At 35.8% G+C, this 21674-nt stretch overlaps 1 protein-coding gene and 1 pseudogene across 1 annotated transcript; both read right to left on the bottom strand.

Moving 5' to 3' along the window:
• Positions 1–1648: 1648 nt before the first annotated feature.
• On the bottom strand, positions 1649–3753 carry LOC112010692 (UPF0481 protein At3g47200). The gene has a single exon (XM_024043050.2). The coding sequence runs from the start codon at positions 3660–3662 to the stop codon at positions 2100–2102; it is 1563 nt and encodes a 520-aa protein (XP_023898818.1). The 5' UTR covers positions 3663–3753; the 3' UTR covers positions 1649–2099.
• Positions 3754–19241: 15488 nt separating this feature from the next.
• Positions 19242–20905, bottom strand: LOC112010713 (putative UPF0481 protein At3g02645; annotated as a pseudogene).
• Between the last annotated feature and the right edge of the window lie 769 nt (positions 20906–21674).

Here is a 21674-nt window from a genome sequence, read left to right as displayed (position 1 = left end):
CCCACCTTTTGGAGCTTTCCTTCTTTTCTCTATTGCCAAGCCCACGGTTCCAAGCCGTGGACCATTCTTGTACTGGGCTTGTTCTGTTGACCTGCGGGTCCCTTATGCTTATTCAAGCCCAAATTCACTTGTCCTGGGCCAATGTTCACGTTCTTTAAACTTTTGGGTGCCTACAGGCTACAACGACTATACGTGCATGAGCAACGAACTAATTTATTTTGTTTTATTTCTTTCCACCATTTACTAAGGCAAGCCTGGTATTTACAAGATATACAAACAATACGATTCTATATATATATATATATATAAAATTTAAATATAAGGAATATTTTAAAAATGATTGAATAAATGTTATTTTATATCTAACAAAAAATTACATTGAGTTAATCTTTGAATAAATTAGAATGCTTGCGAATCTATAGAATTAACCTTTCTAAAAGAAAATTTTGGGTGGCTTGCTAATCACTTTTCGGAGACCTTGCAAAAATGGAAGATTATACGACCTTCTATTTTTTATTAAATAAACTGGAAATTATATTTTTAGAGTATAATAATAGTTTGAGAGTATAATTAAAATAATAAATTTCATTTTACATATCTAAAGTCTAAACATATACATAACAAAAATTTAAAAAAATAATAAGAACTACAGGAGAAATGTATTCATAAAAGAGAAATACAATAGAGATATCTAATTCCTAACCAAAAAAATGCAACTGTTATTTTCTTCTAAAAATTGTATAGTATTATCTCTAATTCTCCAAATCCAAAATAAAAAATGGAATTTTTCTTTGGAAAAATATATTTTAATTTGAAAAGTACAAATTTTTAAGTTTCTTGAAAATGCAATATTTGAAACTGTTGTGCTTGGGAAAAAAATAGGCGAGGCTTAAAAAAAATTATAATTTGAAATAGTGTAGTCTTAAAGGCACATACATAATTATATATTTAGTAAATCGGAATTGTGTATCAAAGAAATTGAGTACAAAAAATAATTAGAAAACATAATTTAACTTTAGGGTGTGCTAAAAATGCTTTCTTTAAGGTGATAATTTGCCCTTAAAAGAGTTTGCCGAGTTACAAGAAATTCAACCCTCTGCAACAAAATCACCAACTGCAAACAACAATTAATTATGAAATTTTCTTTTTTCAACGAATTTCTTACAAAAATTGTATTAGGCCAACTCTTGAAATGATGGCATAAAATGACATTAAGCCCTTGGGCTTGGAATGTCAACATGGATAAGTGGTTTACTTGTTTCATGTTATTTGCTAGCCGTATCATAAGAATTCATATATACTTTATTTCTTTTATATTTGAAATTTTTATTTGAAATAATTCAACATATCTTTTAAGTAATAAGTTTTTTCTACTCATTTCCTTCATTCACTTATGAAAATATAAAAAAGTCGTTGAGCTTATGGAGTATATTATTGGGAAACAGAAGTGAAGATAATCCTCCCCCATTAGTCAAATTGCCATGACTTTTGTGCAATGACAAGAATGTGGCATTAACTTGATTCAATTGACAATGGCCAATGCAACTGGCTTGCACTGTACTAATATTGTTGTAGAAAAGAGGACATATTGGATCTAGTATACATTCATCTTTAAAATTGATTACATATGACAAACACAAATCACCTTTAAAGTTGATTACATATGACGAACACAAATCACGCACATACTTTCACAATTATTTTCCTATCCTCACACATTACATCAAATTAGAAAGCACAATCACACTGAACCAAGGTAAAGAAAATAATGAAATGAGGTGGCCTTTGAAGAGGAATGTTCCATGTGAAATAAAATTCCAATAATGTTAGTACCACACTTTCATGCACACATTGCCAAAACCATCCTATATGACAAGTTGTGATTTTCTTTTTGTGAAAGTGTATGGTACTAACAATATTGATAAAATTTTGAAGGCCTTTGAAACGGAAAGCATAGAAACCATGTATTTGATCTAATAAAGTTGGGTAAAAACTAGTTAACACACTCTATTATACACACTCTCACACGCTTAAACTGCACATAAATCATGACTTGAAGATATAGTTTCCAAACACCACCCAAGTTACCTTATGCAAATTTAGGTTTGTGTGGAATTCTTGCAGAAGTTATCGCAGGGTCCAGGGGAAGGATTGACAGCATATTTAGTCTGAATGACGGTTAGTACGAGTGCCAACAATGCGCCAACAAAAGCTATGAATGTCCAGGGGCTGCTGAAATGGTCATGATAGAATTGAGCGATCCAGGTCATCCACTTGTTCCTGTAGTGCATCTGAATTTTTGATCTGACATCGCTGTATATTTCATTGTTAGGCACCAAGTCAGTGCCAATCTCATTGAAGAGCTGAGCTACTTCTTTGTCGCTGCCAAGGAAGTTGTGGAGTATCCCTGCTTTCCTTAGCATCTTAACATCGTTGGGTTCATCGATCAGTGAATCGAGAAAGGATATGTAAGAGGTGACCCCAAAATCATTTTCGAAATCCAGACACATTTCGTAGGCTATCAAGTTCAAGAACTTAGGCCTTGTTGAGTCATCCACAACTAATGGAGGAAGCCAGAGGTACCCCAAACCCAAAAAACCGAGTGTAGTAAAAGATATGTCACTCAAGCAACGACTTTTCTTTTTACTGCGTTCCACATGAATACCTGCTGCTCGAAGCTCCTGCACATTGCGATAGGATTGCCAAGTTTCCATTTCGCCATTTGGTTTCTTTGGCTTGATTTGTCGATGCTTATGCAAGAGACGTGTCCTGAGAAGATCGAGGAGATGGATGGGATCTTCATGTTCATCCACTGATATTTGCCACTGATCGCTTTCTTCTTTCTCAGTTTCTGAATATTGTGGCCCCTTTCCTCCTAAGCATGCGCAGCAATTTGATGACTGGCCTCTTTGTTTTTTCTCATTTTCTGATTCTTGCGACCAATTCCATGATAACGAACTCAGCCATGCGCAGCTGAGAATTAGTGGCTGATCCTCCGGTTGTGGCACCTTAACGTGCCCATCAATGTAAGTTTCAATCGATTTCTTCAACACGAATTCATTCCCACTCCAGTTCATCAACCATTTGAGCAAACAGTAGGGAAGCTGGTTCTCTAGCAAAAACAAATCCTGTTGTGTAAAGGCTACACTGTCTGTTTTTATCTTCAAATCATTGAACTTCTTGTTAGCTGCGCAGTATATGTATTGTAGTGTTGCGCAGCCGTCCACCAACAACAACCAAATGAGATCTTCATCATCATAGTCTTCGATCACTTCCTCCTCGAAGCACTTCTTCAGTTGATTGATATTCTCTTCAATTTTGTTGTAAAATTCACTTATCTTCTCTTCGCTACCGTTAACGAACTCATATGTCAATGCAAGCTTGTACTTCTCTCCTAGCTTGTACTTCTTATTACGATGATGGATAGGACCGAGTGATACTGCTCTTGGCTCATAGTGCTTCTGGAAATCCTCATTATCTCGCAGCAAGAATATAACCTTCTGTATCTTTGGTGTTGGGGATGGTGTCACATTTTTTTTTGCCTCCATTACTGTTTTAATCTTTTCCTCCAGGGTAGTAGCTTCGCTTAAAAAGATGTTCGTATGGGCACCAGTGATGCGGCTGCTTGTTTCACCGGCGTCTCTTCTGGAAATTCCGGCCATGGCAAGTTTGCAGCAAAGAAAGGCAATTGAATATTGTAAGTTTGCTTTCCTACCTTGTATTTACTACGGGGAGACTTTAGCTTCAGAAATTTACGACCGTTGCTCTTATTTGAATATAGAAACTTTCATAAAGCAAATATACCATAATGATGAATAACCATAACAAGCTAAGAATGAAATCTACAAGATACGTGTAGAAAATAAAAAATAAAGGAAAAAATTTAATTATAAAATTAGTTATAACTTTAGGCTACAAGCTTACAAGCTTACTTAATATCTTTTTATTAGAAGTGAGCTTTGACAAATCCATCATTTAATTGTATCTTTTTCTTATATTCTCTATATTTGAAAATTTTTAAAAAATTAAAAATCAATAATTATGTCATCAATAAATTGTTTAAATTTCAAGTTTTTGTAGTTTAAAATTATGTATAAAATATAAACTTATAGATCATATAGTAAATAATATCCAATTGACAAAAAATTTAACATATGTATTAAGAATGTAAAAAACATGCAATTCAATTGTTAAAATTTTAAAATATGTAATAATTTTTATTTTATTGAGTAAGATTATAATCTTATGCTACAACTAATTTTTTAGTTAAATTTTGTCTAAAAATAAATTGAAACTTGCTTGTGGCTTTCATTAACATAATGCACTTTTCTGAGTAAAAGATTAATATTACTATCTTTATGTCTTTATCCATTGTGGAAGATTGATATTGAACATGCGTATATGGGAAGTTATTGCTTTTGTAATTCTATATATCTACTAATATCCCAATTGCAAGTCCGGGATCATCTTTTCCATGAAAAGACAACGCATATGTTTTGAATGATACAGGAAAAGGCTTGTTCCTTCCTTCTTTATTTACCTAGCTAGTGTACCTTACTATCACTAAACATATCGAGCTTGGAATAAAATCTACAAGATATGTTTAAAAAAGAAAAGAAAAGTGTACGATGTTAATGAATAAATCATTAATGTATGTGTTATGTGGGATATAATGTCGGCTAGTGTAAGACATATCTGTGGTCACGGTACCAATATTCCCCATACAAGATCAGGAAGCGTCTGTTATATCTTACTTATGTCGGAGATAATCCCAGGCTATGCAGATAAGGTGCACCATATACTTTTGATTCCAATACAGGCCCACTTTAAAATTTTAACACAGAGGCAGAACTAGAAAATGTTCTTTTGGGGCCATGCAACTAGAAAATGGTCTCTCTCCTTTAGAGAAGGTTATGCCATTGTGCGATAAAGCTCTTGGGGGAAAAAGAAGGGGGAGGAGGGGTGGATTTGAATTTGGAGGGTTTGGTTTACAAGAAAAGTAGTTAAATGACTCTCTTAAGTGAGTGATTGGCTTAGTAATTATAGAGACAAATTATATTTTTCTTGTTCTTACAATTGCTAAAGTTTTGAATTTTTTTTTTGGTTTTTAAAAATTTCATTGGTTATACTGAATTTTTTCCATACGTTAAGAGACAATTTCATTATTTATATTAACAATGATTTTTCAAAGAATTTTACTTTGGAAATGCATTATAACAGATGAATTTTATTCCAAGAAAGATATTATTTAGATTAACTTTGATAATTTGTAAGTATGGAACTAGACAACTTTTTGTATACTAGCTCATACTTTTAAAAAATAATTTCTCTTATTTTTTTTAAATGTTAATTATATATATGTCAAAGTTGTTAATTTTGTATTTAATATATTTATAATATATTATGACTTACTCTGTATAACTAGGTTATCATTACTACCGCACACTCTTAGTAAGATGGTCACTTCACAAGTATAAGTATTTGTGAGGTGTAAAGGGTAAGGGTCGGGATTCAAGTCTTTAGGAATGAATTTCACACACATATACACTTAGATTAAGGTAGAATAGAACTTTTATCTTGTATTAAAAAAAAAAAAAAAAAGGTCATCATCCAAACAAAAATTCTTAGCTCAATTCTTGTATATATATATATATATATATTAGGTTTTAATTGGAGAATTCCCTTGACAACATATATAACTGTCAAATGAAGTTGCAACGCATTCATTTGTATAAGAAGCAACATAAGAGAAGCAGTGTGTGAAGATTTTGATTATCATTCCATCACCATTCCAACGATTGCTATCTCAAAGTTCAGCTGCCTTTTGACCGCAGCTCGTTTGATCGAAAATGGATGTTTAGTTGTCATTTGATCGCTGCTTCTCAATTGATGAAAATCTGTGAATTCAAAAGAATTGTGACGTGTATTAATTGAAGTCGGTTGCTTAAGACTTTGTGTCCTATTTACGTAGCATATAAAAGGCACACTTCTATAAACTTCAAGGAGGCTAGAAAGGTCACTGCCATGAACTTAAATAAGTGAACATATAAGCTTATATTTTCCACAACCCTTGGGTTCAGAGAGTAAAAAGTCCGATAGAATGATGATATATTCAAGTAGATTATAATTGAAATTATAGAGCCTAATGTGTCACTATGGTAAGGGAAATCTGCAAAGGTTCCTGGAGTTGGTTAGAGGTTCTGGTTGTGAACATGAATGCGTCATATGTGAAGACATTCATATATTCAGAAGTTTTGAAGTTATAGAAGATTTTTGCAATAAGTTCATCTATATTCCTCCATATGTAGATGTTTTAGGACTAGTGTATTTGTTAGGGTTTTAGACCCCAGAATGTTGCGATAGATACAATTAGATTTCTAACCAATGAATTAAAAGCCTCCGCTCCATGGACTAAGCCTAAAAAAATCTTCCATTAAAAACCATGCAACATTATTCGGGTCGGGTCGTTAACCGAATCAAACATAACTAGGCTTCATAAAGCCCAACACGTTTTTACTAGTTCAAAAGGTAGTGTTTTATACACAGATCTAGAGTTTTCCTAACCCTTTTGAAGTTACAGCTAGAGACCTTGTACAAACAATAGATCTGGCTATAGAGAAAAGTTGCTGCAATCAAATCAACTGTAGTTGATAATCTAAACTTTTGACTGAAGTCTCAAAGTCACAAACAGGAGTGTTTGTGTGCAACAGTTTCGTAATAGAAGAGTTTGTGGATTTGAAGTTGCATGTAGTCTCCTAAGTAAGTACTACATAAGGTAGTAGTAGATTTAGGGGTAAGTCTATTATATAAACTTCCATTCTATTAGTAAAATGTTGATTTGAGGATTGTTTAGGTTAAATCATTCTCAAGTTTTTTACTTTGAAACCACAGTTTCAAGTTTTCTCGAGCCATCATTCTTGGTGTTTATGTGGTTCGGGATTGTGTGATTTTTGTTTAATTCAGATCTAATTGCATAATTAATCACTTTAATTCATTGGTTAGAAATCTGATTGTATCTATCGCAACTGGGGTCTAAAACCCTAACAGATACACTAGTCCTAAAACATCTACATATGGATGAATATAGATGAACTTATTGCAAAAATCTTCTATAGCTCCAAAACTTTTGAACTCTTCAATATATGAATGCCTTCATGGATGACTCATTCATGTTCACAACTAGAACCTCTGACCAACCCCAGGAACCTTTGCAAATTTCCCTTACCATAGTGACACATTAGGCTCTATGATTTCAATTATAATCTGCTTGAATATATTATCATTCTATCGGACTTTTTACTCTCTGAACCCAAGGGTTGTGGAAAATATAAGCTTATATGTTCACTTATATATTTAAGTTCATGGCAGTGGCCTTTCTAGCCTCCTTGAAGTTTATAAAAGTATGCCTTTTATATGCTACGTAAATAGGACACAAAGTCTTAAGCAACCGACTTTAATTAATACACGTCACAATTCTTTTGAATTCACAAATTTTCATCAATTGAGAAGCAGCGATCAAATGACAACTAAACATCCATTTTCGATCAAACGAGCTGCGATCAAAAGGCCGCTGAACTTTGAATGAGGCATTGAATGGTTTACACTCCTCTTAAGAGGTGTAAAACAATTTACACACCAAAGCTCTCAAACTTGAGACCTCTCCTTCCTTTCTTGCAAATTATAACCATCACACTCGTCCTCTAGATTATCATTCCTGTCACCCCCAACCATCGCCAAGCCACCCCCTCCCCTACCCACCCACGACCCCACCCCCCTCCCAAAGTAGGACACCTCCTCCCTCCCACATTTGCAGTTCCATCACCAAGCGCAACCCTTTTCCCAATCGTTGCCACCGCCACACCCTACCACTGTCAACCCAACCCACCTACCCCATACCACAACCTAAAAAACTTCCATTATTGACCAACTAGAATACAACCTAAATAGATTAGTGAGATCGATGATACATTGTATAGTTGATAAATATTTTCATGTGAACCAAATGCAATTTAAAATCATAAATTTGTGACATATTGCATATAACATCTATATATATATATATATATATATAAAAGCGAAGCCTTTGAAGCTTCCACAATTTTCCATGTCATAATTATTTTTAAAAAAATTAAAAAACTATTTCTATTTCCCAGTCCACGTCATCATTATTTTTAAATCATCAGCATTATTAAAAAAAAAAAAATCAGCTAAAAAAAACTATTTCTATTTTACACGACAAAATCAAACCTGATACCCAAAATTTTTGTTCTTCTTCCCCAAAAGGCCAAAACCCAACTCTGAACACCAATCCTCTTTGTTCTCTATTTCTCTCCCTCATCTCTCTTCTCTACCCTTTCAACATCCTCTGATTTGTTTTTTCAATCAAACTTGATAAAACCCTAAACCTCTTCAAGAACTGACCACCACCGACACTCACGATTACAATTTGCACACCCAGGCCAGGCCACAATATGTGTAAAGACATTCTCTCTTATTCGATACCCAAAAGTGAGTGTTGCCCCAAAATCTCCCGGTTCAATTTCTCAAGAACTCCTCGGTAAGATCACCTTGAATCCTCAATCTTCCTTATCTTCTTCCTTTTTTGTTGTTGTTGTCCTAATCTATTTGCTTATAATTAATTTGTGGTTTTTGTTTCCATAGTTTCTGAACATTCTGGAATTAGGACGAAATCAAGATGACTTTGAGGCTGAAGGATTGATTTGGGGTTTTTATTAGTTTTGGGATTTTGGGGTTCCTAGTTAGGGTTTGCTGCAATTATAGATTTCAATTGCTAATATGTTTCCTCTTTGTTCTTTTTTGTTTTTCCCAGGGGAACACCATAGAAGATCATATTCTACTTAGGCTTTGTCTCTTGGCATTTTGAGGAATGGTTAGTGATGTTTTTAATTTAATTTAGGATTTCCTCCCTAACCTGTTCTCTTTATTTATTTGTTAGTAGGAGTGAAATTGTGGTTTTTGGGTCTAGTTTAGCACTTTGGTTTTTTTAATTCAAAGCATCTAAATAAGGTTTTAAATATATTTTAGGTTCTATTTGTTGTTACCCATATAATTGTAGACAAGCTATGAGCCTTCCATGTTTGAAAGACTTAATCTTCATCAAAATATACGAACGTTGACAAAAATATTTTTAATTTGCATTTCATAGGATTTAGTTTTGTGTACTTTGGTTGGTTGGTTTTGATTTAATTTATTGGGTATCAAACCTGTGAAGAATTCTGGAGAGCAAGCTTGATCAGCTTTGTGGAGGCTCTTTGTGTTTTAAACTTGCTTGTATGTTAGTTCTTAGTGCACCATTGAGCTCTAGCAAATCACATATCATCTCCTTGTAAGAGCAAAGTGGATGGTGAGGTCTTGGGTTCAAGATCTAGCCAATGTATGTGTAACTTACTTATAAAAAAATGTAGGTTAGCTCAGTCTTTAGGCTTATCATAACAATTTCAGTTGTAATTTTGTACAATATCAGCTATATTCCATTTCAATTCTTTTTATACATTGTATAGTTTCTTCTTATAGTGTTATAATTTTTTCAATGATATGATTGTGTTTTAAATGGTATGGAGAGCCGCAAAGATATGTTTGATCCAAATTCCAAAAGGAGTAGCTATGCTAATTGTTACTCCCTATAAGATGCATTTAGATTTTATTTATGCTACCACTTCCCCTATTGTTATATCATTGAAATATCTTCTAGACTTATTATATTTATAAATGCTCTTAACTAATTTCTGTCTTTGAAAGAGACCCGAATAATGGTAAGTGGCCTACTTTGCAAATCAAATTCTTTTTGAAGCTACTAGCTGAATTCCACGTTGATGATAGAATATTGAAGAGTTGATTTGGAACCATTGTAATGTTCGAACAATAGATCTGCTAGGCAATTCTACCAAAAGAGCATAATCAGCCCAACTTAGAGTTATCTAATTTAGAATTGGTTTTCAAAAGGATCTTACTGTTAGTCATTTGCTGTTATTTTAGGTTGTGTTTGGTTCTCATAAAATATTTTCCGGAAATTCTATTTTCAGGAAAGGAAAATATTTTCAAGTGTTTGGTTGCATTATGAAAATTGTTCTAGAAAATATTTTCATGTGTTTGGTAATATTCTGAAAATGCTATTTTCCACCACCACCCACACAAAATCCACCACCACCCAACAGGAAAACCACCAAAACACCACCACCCACACCACCACAACAACAACAAAAATAAAAAAATCACATAGAAATCAAAATCACACACAAAGAGAGATCGGTTTGTGGGTTTCTTGCGAAGTCAAAGGTCGAAGGCGAAGGTCAAAGGTTGTGGGTTCGTGGCAATGGGTCGAAGGTCGAAGGTCGAAGAAGGCGATGGGTCTGGGTCGAAGGTTGAAGGCTCTAGGTTCGTGGGTTCGTCGGTCATCGACGATGGGACGAGGACGAGGACGGCTCTGGGTCCTTCTTTCTCTCTCTCTTTCTCTCTTTCCGTAAGTAATTTGAAGGTAAAATACAAACAGAAATGGTTTTCCGTAATCAGAAGGCATTTTTACGGTCAACGGAAATGATTTTCCGTTTGACCCAATTTTCCTTGCACACCCAAACACCCGCATTTACAGAAAATAATTTCTGGAAGTGGTTTTCACCCGAAACAAACGGAGCCTTAATGACTTAATTTAAAAAAGATTGCATTAAACAACTTCATTTTAGGAGGTTTGGTTATTTTGGTGTTTTAGAAGGTGTAGAAGTGGTGGAAAAAGTTCTATTTACATAATGTATATTTTTTACTTTGAAATCTTTGTGAATATGTACCTTTTTTTTTTTTTTTTTGCCTCCTATCCATATGACTGTGGCATGTTCTTTTTTATTTTAGGGTAATTCTATAGATTTCCTAGAGTAATGGAGGATGGAGATTGTCTTATCTTGGCTTTTGAGTAAAATTTGATGGCCAAAATTGCACCATATTTGTCACAAATAAAAAGATATATGTTGCAAGTAACAATGGCAAAATTGTTGATTGATGTGCAATCACTAAAATGCTGAATTTTGTTTAAAAGGTTGATATCAACCTAATTTTTAGCATCTTTCACAATTTTAAGTGAATACATGTAAATTTGGTCAAATGTTAATTTTTATGCCCTATAGGGCTTTGATGAGTACATAAATTTGATTTTGGAAGATGTTGGAAAAGTCAACATCAAGAGGGAGAGCAAAAAACTTTAGGTGGGTTCATTTTCGCATTTTACTTTACTTTTAATCTCCCAAATGTGCATACTCTAAATGTGGTACATCTATTTTGTTATTCGTCGATTACATATCAAAAAATGTACAAGGTAGATTCTTCTTAAGAGATGCAACACAACAATCACCTCTCTCTCTCTCTCTCTCTCTCTCTCTCTCTCAATAGTGGAAATAATGATTTTAGAAATTGTGTAAATTGGCATTATGTTGTCTTTGCAATCCCACTGAGGTCTAGCACCTTTGTTTACTGGCAATGTTAGAATTTTCAATTTAGAAACATCTTGGACATCAAGAATGATTAATGTAATTTATGAAAGATACTTGATTGAATGAGTATGGAATTAACTATATTTGTGTAACTAATTATATTGGAGTGTACTTATATCAGTTATATATTTTCTAAATATGATCTCAAACTCTTGGTTATCATGATATCTCATTGTATGTGATAGATTTTACTACTTTGTAAGTGATAGATTTTATTGGTTTGGTATATAATTTATACCATGATATTTATTTATTTATTTTTCCATATTAGGGAAGTTATTAATAGCTTTCCCGTGTATCGCACGAGTTAGCAACTAGTATACTATATAATAAAAATTGAGTTTAGAAGTCGTGATTGTATGGAATGACTGCACCAAATTACAATTTTTTTTTTTTTTTTTTTTGGGGTAAGAACAAACAACTTGTTTTTTCTTATCAACTACTTGTAGTATTTTAAGTTAAAAAAAAAAAAAAAAAAAAAAAAAAAAAAAAAAAAAAAGCCACGTTCATCTCAACTTCAATTTTTTTTTTTTTTTAACATTTTCAATGGCTTATTTTTTTATTTTTTTTTATCAATAATATTTTTCTATATAATTCTATCCTATTTGATTCTACGTTTTGTTGATACGTACGTTACTAACAACTTTTTTTTTTTTTTTTTTTTTTTTTTTTTTTTTAATATAGGGCTCTTTTGTTCTTATCCAACCTACGTTTTGGGTTTTGAAATGAACACAGGCACATTAACATCAACTCAAAATCAATTTTACCTCTAAACAATAAAACCACACTGAAGTGCTAAAATATCTTTAATGATTCCCACTTAGAGCATCTACATCGATATAACAAAAAATTTTAACATTTAGCACTTCAAAAAAATATTTTATCTATTTTAGCACATAATTTCACAACACACTCTACATTAATGGTCTTATTTTTACCAGTATCCAAACACAGTTTATTTTTTTTTATATTAATTTCTTTCTTACTTCCTCTTTCTTTCTCTCTGCCACCAAACCCAAAAAGTGATAAAGTAATAATTTTTTTTTTTTTTTTAATTATAGCAAGAAAGAAAAATATTTTGCTTTTGGCTCCACTAATGTTGGCACTTAAATTGGAGTTCAACCGAGATCTAGACCTTAATCCAATATGGTAAAAATTGAAAAACTGGTGGTTCAACTAGCTAGTAAAAACTATGAATCTGATCAATTTTCGATTCTTTGACTATTTCGGTTTTTAAAACCATACTCTCAACCCAAACTTGTCTTTCCTCATTCTTTTTTTTTTTGATCTTTTTTTGAGAAACGAGACTGGAATTTCATTAAATAAAATCAACCATGATCGGTTAACAATATAGAATAGAGGTGTGGAGGAACATCCTCCATCCACACCTTTAAACCCACAACATGTCGTGCATGTTTTGTAAGGTTGTGAGCAACAGAATCGCCAAGTCTACGAATATGAGAGAATGAAATACAACTGACATCTGTTGAGGTTTTTGCTGCAGTTAGGATGTGGCCAAAGGGTGCAAGTGTTTCTTCCTCATTCTTTAGTGCCTTGATTATTAATTATGAATCACCCTCCAAGACGTAACTAGAAAAGCCAAGTTCTGCAGCAAAATAGATAGCTCTTGCCGCTGCCATTGCTTCAGCCAGGTCCGATGAGTAGGGGAGTTGAATCTGCTCCGATAGGGATGCCAGCACCTGTCCAAACCCATCCCAAATAACGATTCCAAGACCAGCCTTATTGATGTCCTTGAAAGTTGCTCCGTCGAAATTTATTTTCACGCAGCCTTCAGGTGGTGGATGCCAAGCAACTCGGGTCGGTGTTGGGGTATCCATTTGAGTTCTCCGCACTCTGTTCTCCCTTTGATAATCCAGTAGACATCGTTGGGAGGTTTGAAGTACCTGTGATATGGGATTGTCCTTGTTCAGTCTCAGTTGGTTTCTGTGATACCATATGTTCCACATGATGACCACCAATAACTCCACCTTGCTGCCTTCATTAGGGACATAAAGTAGCAAGTCCTTTATATATGCAAATGAGCGAGATTGACGACAAGCGAAGCCAGGTATAACGCCCCAAATTGGAGATAGTTTTGAGCACTCCCAGATTGCGTGTAGGACCGATTCTTCAGCTTGACCACATTGTTCGCACTGGTCATCATTCAAGATCTTTCTCTTTTTCAAATTTTTCTTTACTGGAATCGCATCTCTGCTTGACCTCCACACAAAATTTTTAACTTTGTTTGGGACATCAAGACCCCATATAAGCTTCCAAAGGTCATTGTTTTGGTCTGAATGGGTGGGTAATTGATTGTGGAGCTCTTCTTTGGCTAAGAACTTATATCCAGATTTGACAGTGTATGGACCCGAAGCATTGAAAGGCCATGTAAGTGTGTCAACAACAGGGATAGTGCATAAGGGAATACTCTTTATCAAGTTTACCTCCTGATTGTTGAACAAACCTTGAATGAGATTATCATCCCAACTATGTGTCTCCGGGTTTATGAGGTCTCTTACCTTAATATCTTCAAATCCTTCTACAATGTGTGATTGAATCCTGGGTGCTCCAATGATGGCAACCATGCATCAAGCCACACACTAATGGACTCCCCACTTCCTACTCTCCATCTAGCACCTTTCAACAAAACATCCTGCCCTTTTAGGATACTATGCCAAGCATAAGATCCTGAATGAGAATTTGAGGCCTCCAAAATCGAGTAATCCGGGAAGAATTTGGATTTGAATACCCTATAAAATAGAGAATTCTAATTGTGCAAAACCCTTTATGCTTGTTTTGCAAGTAGTGCATCATTGAAAAGGGCCAAGTCTTTGAATCCCATACCCCCTTTAGATTTTAGGAGGCAAAGGGTTTCCCATTTGACCCAATGAATCTTCCTCCTATCTCCTTTTTGACCCAACCAAAACTTTCTTATTAGGCTTTCAATTTCTGAACATAGACCCAAAGGGAGTTTAAAACAACTCATGGTGTAGCTTGGAATTTCTTGAACCACAGCCTTGATTAGGATTTCCCTTCCTGCTTGTGATAGGAGCTTCTCTTTCCACCCTTGAATTTTCCTCCATACTCTTTCTTTGATGTAGTTGAAACTGGCCTTTTTATTTTTTCCAACAAGAGATGGAAGCCCAAGGTACTTCTCATATTATCTTATTTCCTCCACTCCCAATGTAAGCTTAATGTGGTCCCTTTTGTTCTCATCTGTGGATTTGCTGAAGAATATGGTAGTCTTATTTCTATTAATCTGTTAACCCGAACACCTGCCATAAGTATCAAGAATTTCAAGGATTTTTTGACATTCTTGAATTGTGGACCTGCAAAACAAGAGGCTATCATCTGCAAAAAAGAGGTGGGTTAAGCGAGGACTATTTCTAGATAAAGAATAGCCTCTAATATCTCCCTGTGCAGCTACTTGACAGATTAGGCCATGAAAGCCTTCTCTGCATAATAGGAATGGGGAGATGGGATCTCCTTGTCTGATGTCTCTTGATGGATGGATTAAGCCTTTGGGTTCCCCATTAACCAGAATGGAGTAGGATACAGTGGTAACACATAACATGAGAAGTTTGATCCATCTATCATTGAACCCCAATTTTTTCATGACAGCTTCAAGGTAAGGCCATTCCACCCTATCGTAAGCCTTGCTCATGTCAAGTTTGATTGCCATGAAGCCATCTTTCCCTGTGTGTTTTTGCATGCTATGTAGGGATTCAAATGCTACCAAAATATTATCTGAAATAAGACGGCTTTTGGTGAAAGCACCATGGTGTTCAGTGATAATTTTTGGTAGAATGCTTTTAAGCCTATTTGCTAAGACTTTTGAAAAAATTTTGTACAAGACATTACAAAAACTAATAGGCCTAAAATCAGAAGCATGCTTGGGATTTTTTTTTTCTTTGGTATGAGAGTAATAAAAGTGTGGTTTAGGTGCTCGGGTAGAGATGCAAAATTAAGAAAAGTAAGAACAGAATCAATTACATCATCACCAATCAAATTCCAGTAATGCTGAAAAAATAGAGGAGGCATACTATCTGGACCTGGTACTTTTAGTAGGGCCATCTGCTTTATAGCTTGTTGTACCTCCCAAGCCTGAAATTCCCGAGAGAGTTGTTCATTCATTTCTCCATTGATCACTTGATTGATTGAATTTGTGGCTGCTGCACATGGTGGCAAATTTGCCGAGGTATACAACTCCTTGAAATAGGTGGTTAAGACCTCTGTGACTTGTTCCATATCCGAGCTCCACTCCCCATCAGCTTTACGGATCTTTAGGATGGAGTTCTTCCTCTTCCTTTGGGTGGCACGACAATGGAAAAATTTTGAGTTCTTGTCTCCATTGGCTGCCCACAAAGCCTTAGACCTTTGGAACCACATCCTGTACTCTCTGTCCACTAGCTCATCAATTTCTTTTTTAAGTTCTCTAACTCGGAAATTCACACCTGTTCTCATAGCCTCTTTCTCAGCCTCCTTCAGCATTTTTCTCTTTTTTTCAAGCTCTCGTCTCACATTCCCAAAATGTTTATGGTTCCATTCTTGGAGTTCTTTCCCACATTTTTTTATCTTCTTGACCACCTTGATGCTAGGCTCGGCCTCCTCATGGGATGTCCACATTGCCTCCACAATATTTGAGCACCCTTTGTCAGATAACCACATCTCTTCAAATCTAAATGGTTTAGTGATGCTAGGGATTTCCAAACCGTCCGGGATAATCCATAATGGACAATGTTCTGAGGCGTTGGGTGAGAGGTGATGAATTTTTGTTCCAGCAAACTGCATAAACCAATCATTATTTGCAAGTCCTCGATCCAATCTTTCCCAAATGGAGTGCCCATCTAGAAAATGCTTCTGCCAAGTGAATTGTGACCCAATGAAACCAAGGTCAATAAATCCATATTCATCAATAACGTCACGGAATAGTTGCATTTAGGCATGACTCCTACAACTTCCCCCTAATTTTTCAGAACTCCTCACTATCTCATTGAAGTCTCCTGCACAGAGCCATGGTAATTTGAGTTTGTTGTTGAGTTGACGGATCATATCCCAAGATTCATGGCGTTTATGCGTCACTGGCTCACCATAGAAACCTGTGAATCTCCAAGCATCCCCTGCACCCTTATTAATAATAGTATCAATATGATTTTTTGAAAAACATTCAACATCTAATTTTATTGAATTATTCCAATACAATGCTAATTCTCTACCTCTATTATTTCGTTCAACAAAAAATAAATTATTAAAATTCAAATTACGCTGCACTTCTTTTAGCCTTGCTTCATCCGCCCATGTTTCAGCTAAGAACACAATGGAGGGGTCTTTTGCTCGAACCATTCTTTCAAGCTCTTTCCCTGTATGTAGGTTCCCAAGCTCACGACAGTTCCATACTATCAGACTCATTGTTCTTGGCGGGGCTGCTCTGCAGCCTCTACCATTGAAATTTCTTGAACCTCCGCCTTCGAAACAATAATTTTTTTGTTTTGTAACTCTGGCTGGTCTGCTTCCTCATCCTTGCGTGCTCTTTTCTTTTCTGTGGGATCATGCGAACTAGGGGGCTGGTTGTGCACGTGAGGCTCACATTCAATTCTTTTCCATTTACGTGTTGCATGAAACTCACTGAGTTGGACTTTATCAGCGTTTGTAGTCTGATTCTCATTTAATTCTTCTACATCATCACCAATGAATTCCGTGCGGCGTGGAGTAATAAAGGACTTGCTGTCCATGATTTGCACGTTGTCTCCATTTCCTTTTTTGTTAATATCTGAGTAAATGCCATTAAATTGCATGCCAAATTCGGTGGGATCTGATTGGGACCGTTGTGCATTATAATTGGCATTTAATTGCACGTTATTCCCCTTATTACTCGCATTAACTTCAGGATACGGACAGGTTTGTAACTCCTCCTCTGAACCTGGTCCGGATTTAATGCTTTGTCCACGTCTGCCCTGCCGCCGTGAGGATTGATTGGCTAATTGACCGTCGTTTCCTGCTGTATTTGTACTACCAAGCCACTGTCATTGTTCTGTGTACGCCCCAAGCCATCTCCCATTCCAGCCACGGTGGTGACTGTGGTTTTTCCCGGATTGAAGGGTAATGCACGAAACCAGTTCCCATATCCTTGTTGCTCGTGTCTAAGCTTCCTTTTACTGCCGAGTCAAACATCACTGTCCTTATCCGCGTGAGAAACCATACCACACCAATAGCAGATATTTGGGAGTTTTTCATATTTGAATGCGACCCAAATCTCAGAATCCTCAGTTATGCCTACTTTCCTGCCTCTAGAAAGAGGCTTAGAAATATCTACTTCGACCCTGACGCAAAGGAATGTACCCCCACCATCTCCTTAGCATTCTTTGTCACTGACACCTGACCAAGTGTTTCACCAATCTCTATTGCCGTGTCTGGAACCATCATGTTCATTGGCAGCCCATGTAATTGGACCCAAAACTTTGTAGTAGTAAATCTCATATTTCTTGCATGGACCGAGAAATCAAACCACTTGAAGAGGACTAAATGTTTGTCAAACACCCACGGTTCTGAGGCTAAAACTCTTTTTGCATCGTTTTCATGCTCAAACACAAATAGGAGGACATGATCCTGAGCTTCTCTGATTGTAAATTCACCCCTTGATCTCCATAGAGGCTTGAATGTTCTGCCAATGGCTTCTACATTCAGAGCTCTCTTGGTTAAGAACTTTGCTGCTAAAACATGTTCTTTGGCAGGTAGATTCTTGACTTTCTTAAGACTTACTTTTGCTCCCTCGCTCTCTGTTAACGAACGAGAGATTCCTCCAATCCTCAAGAACTTCTTCCATTGTTAGGAAAGAGATCGTAATAGATTTTTGAGACAGTAGAAAGACTGTAGGTAAAAGCAATAGAAAAGTGTTTCACCACCCCTGAAAAAAAAATCCCACAAGCCTACTAATAACCTTGTTATTAGAGGAAGAAAGATATCATTCCTAAGAAGATAATGTAGATTCTACAGTCTTTTCTCTCAGCAGAGAGAGCAGGAAAATAATGTAGATTCTACAGTCTTTTCTCTCAGTAGAGAGAGCAGAAGGAGAAATATTGGATCAAATAGATATCATTCCTCATTCTTAAAGTACGTGCATGCACTGAATGGACTGAAGTTGACAAAATTGGATCAAATAGACCAAATTGAATTGAAATGAACTGAAATAGACCAAAGTGGACCGAATGGATTGAATTAGACTAAAATGAATTGAATGGACCAAATTCGACCGAACAGACTAAAATGACCAAAGTGAATTGAATGAACCAAAATTGATTGAATTGAGTTGAAGTGGACCAAAATGGACCACATAGATTATATAGACTAGATTGTACCAAAGCCATGCAACGCACTGAACTACTACTAATTCATCTTTAAATTTGATTACATAAACAAAAGAAAAGAAAATAGAAAACCAAACAAACACAAATCACGCACAAACTCTGATTCCTCACACATTTCATCAAATTAGATAGTACAATTACTCCGACTTATTTTGGATTTGCAAGAAATCTTCAACACGAAGGTAAACAAATTAATAAGATGATAAGGCCTTGGGATGACCCATGCGAAATCATGAATAGTAGAATTCCTAAGGCCTTTTTATTTGGAAACAACAGTCTGAAAGGGCATAAAAACCATGTAATTCTCAGCTAGCTAGACACACTTGGAAAGCGAACAGCAAATACAATTTTACCTTTTGCAAATAAAAACCATACAAATTTAGTTTCGAGTTAAATTCTTGCAGAAGTTATCACAGGGTCCTGGAGGAGAGTCGACAGCATACCAAGTCTGAATGACAGAGCAAGTGCCAACAATGCGCCAAAGAAAGCCATGAACTTCCAGGGGCTGCTGAAATAGTCGTGATAGACTTGAGCAAACCAGGTCATCAACTGGCTCTTGTAGTGCTTCTGAATTTGAACTCTGACATCCCTATATATTTCGCTGTTAGGCACCAAATCAGTACCTATCTCATTGAAGACTCTAGCCACTTCTTCGTCACTGCCAAGGCAATTATAGAGTATTCCTGCTTTCCTTAGCATCTTTACATCGTTGGGCTCATCGATTAGTGAATCGAGGAAGGATATATAAGAGGTGATCGCAAAGTCGTTTTGGAAATCTAGACACATCTCGTAGGCTATCAAGTTCAAGAACTTTGGCATTGTTGAGTCATCCACAGTTATTGGAGGAAGCCAAAGGAATCCCAAACAACCGAGTGTAGTAAAAGATATGTCTCTCAAGCAACTATTTTCCTTTTTACTACGTTCCACATGAATACCTGCTGCTCGGAGCTCCTGAACATTGCGATAGGATGGCCAAGTTATTTGGCCATTCCCATTTCGTTTCTTATGCTTGACTTGTTGATTCTTATCCAAGAGACGTGTCCTCAGAAGATCGAGAAGATGGATGGCATCTACATCTCCATGCTTCTCCTTTGAGGGACGGCTTTCCTGATCTTTCTCACTTCCTACTTGTTGCGGCTTTGGTCTTTGCGAGTGACACCATGATAACAAACTTAGGAGTGGGCTGCAGAAAATTGATGAGTGATTCTGATTCACCTGTCCCTTTTCCTCCGAGTCAAGGATTTGTTCTTTCTTGTTTTCTGCTTGTTGCGGCTTTGGTTTTTGCGAGAGACACCATGATAACGAACTTAGCCACGCACAGCGGACAACTGATGAATGATCCTTTGGTAGTGATACTGTAGCATGCCAACAGATGTAAGTGTGAATCGATTTCTGCAACTCAGCTTCTTTCTGACTCCAGCTCATCAACCATTTGAGCAGACGATAAGGAAGCTGATTCTCAAGCAAAAACAAATCTTGTTGTGTAAAGGCTACGCTGTCGGTTTTTATATTCAAATCTTCGAACCTGTTGTTAGCTGCGCAGTATATGTATTGTAGTGTTGCACAGCCGTCCACCAACAACAACCAAATGAGGTCCTCATCATCGTAGCTTTTGATCACTTCCTCCTCGAAGCACTCCTTCAGCTCCTTGATCTTCTCTTTAATTTTCTTGAACAAATCGTTTATCTTCTCTTCGCTACCTTCAACGAATTCATACGTCAGCACAAGCTTGTACTTCTCTCCTAGCTTGTACTTCTCATTACCATGATGGATAGGACCAAGTGATACTGCTCTTGGCTCATAGTGCTTCTGGAAGAAATCCTTGTTATCTCGCAGCAAGAATATAACCTTTTGTATCTTTGGTGCTGGGGATAGTGTCACATTTTTTCTTGCCTCCATTACTGTTTTAATCTTTGCCTCCAGGGTAGTGGTTTCGCTTGAAATGCTGTTTATCTCAGTGTCCTCGGTGACGCTGCTGCTTGTTTCACCGGCTTCTCTACTGAAAAGTGCCTCCATGGAAACAACATGCTCCTGTCCGGCCATAGCAATTTGCACCAAAGAAAGCAATTGAATTTGTTAATTTTGCTGTCCTAACAAGTGCTTACTGTATGTTCTACTTGATAGTTCGTGGAAACTTTAGCTTGAGAAATTTAGGACTGTTGCGCTTATTTGAATATAGAAACTTTCCTAAAGTAACCATATCTTATGATGAATAAACTTAGCAAGCTCGAGCAAGCTTGGAATATAATCTACAAGATGTCTAAAAACTACAAAATAAATTGATACATGGTACACATTTCTGAATAAACCTTAATATTACTCGCTTTATGTCTTTATATAATATGAAAGATTGAAAGTGAAACCTGCGTAATTTCAGGGAAGTCTAGCTTTACTTTTGTAATTCTCTTTTATTTATAATCCTTTACTTTTCTTTTGTAATTCTAGGTTATGCAATGGTTGCTATTTATTACTCCTTTCATCCTAGTTTATTTGACCTCTATTCTATTTTAAGATGTCTCAAAATATTGTCTCGTTTCCAAAATTAGAAGTTACTAATTTACTAATGTTTCTATTATGCCCATACTTTATTTCAAAAACCATTTGAAAAGAAAGCCAACAAATATTTAAAAAATCAATATTGATTAAAAAGATAAACTAGAATTTGTGTTTGAAGTAATCCAAAATTGCTTGGAGCCAATACTCAATAGTTTTTGTATTGTGGTAGTTGTAGACTTTTCAAATTTGATTAAGAGGATAAGTTACAATTTGTGCTATGTAATTTCAAAAATGCTAATACTGGTAAGGAGCAGAT

This window comes from Quercus suber, unplaced genomic scaffold (genome assembly GCF_002906115.3).
Source record: "Quercus suber isolate HL8 unplaced genomic scaffold, Cork oak 2.0 scaffold_276, whole genome shotgun sequence".
Taxonomy (NCBI): domain Eukaryota; kingdom Viridiplantae; phylum Streptophyta; class Magnoliopsida; order Fagales; family Fagaceae; genus Quercus; species Quercus suber.
The sequence above is the reverse complement of the archived record's forward strand: the minus strand, read 5'-3'. Positions and strand labels throughout refer to the sequence as shown.

Excerpts from the sequence above, each read along its gene's own strand:
- LOC112010692 (XM_024043050.2), bottom strand. The coding sequence starts at position 3,662 with ATGGCCGGAATTTCCAGAAGAGACGCCGGTGAAACAAGCAGCCGCATC.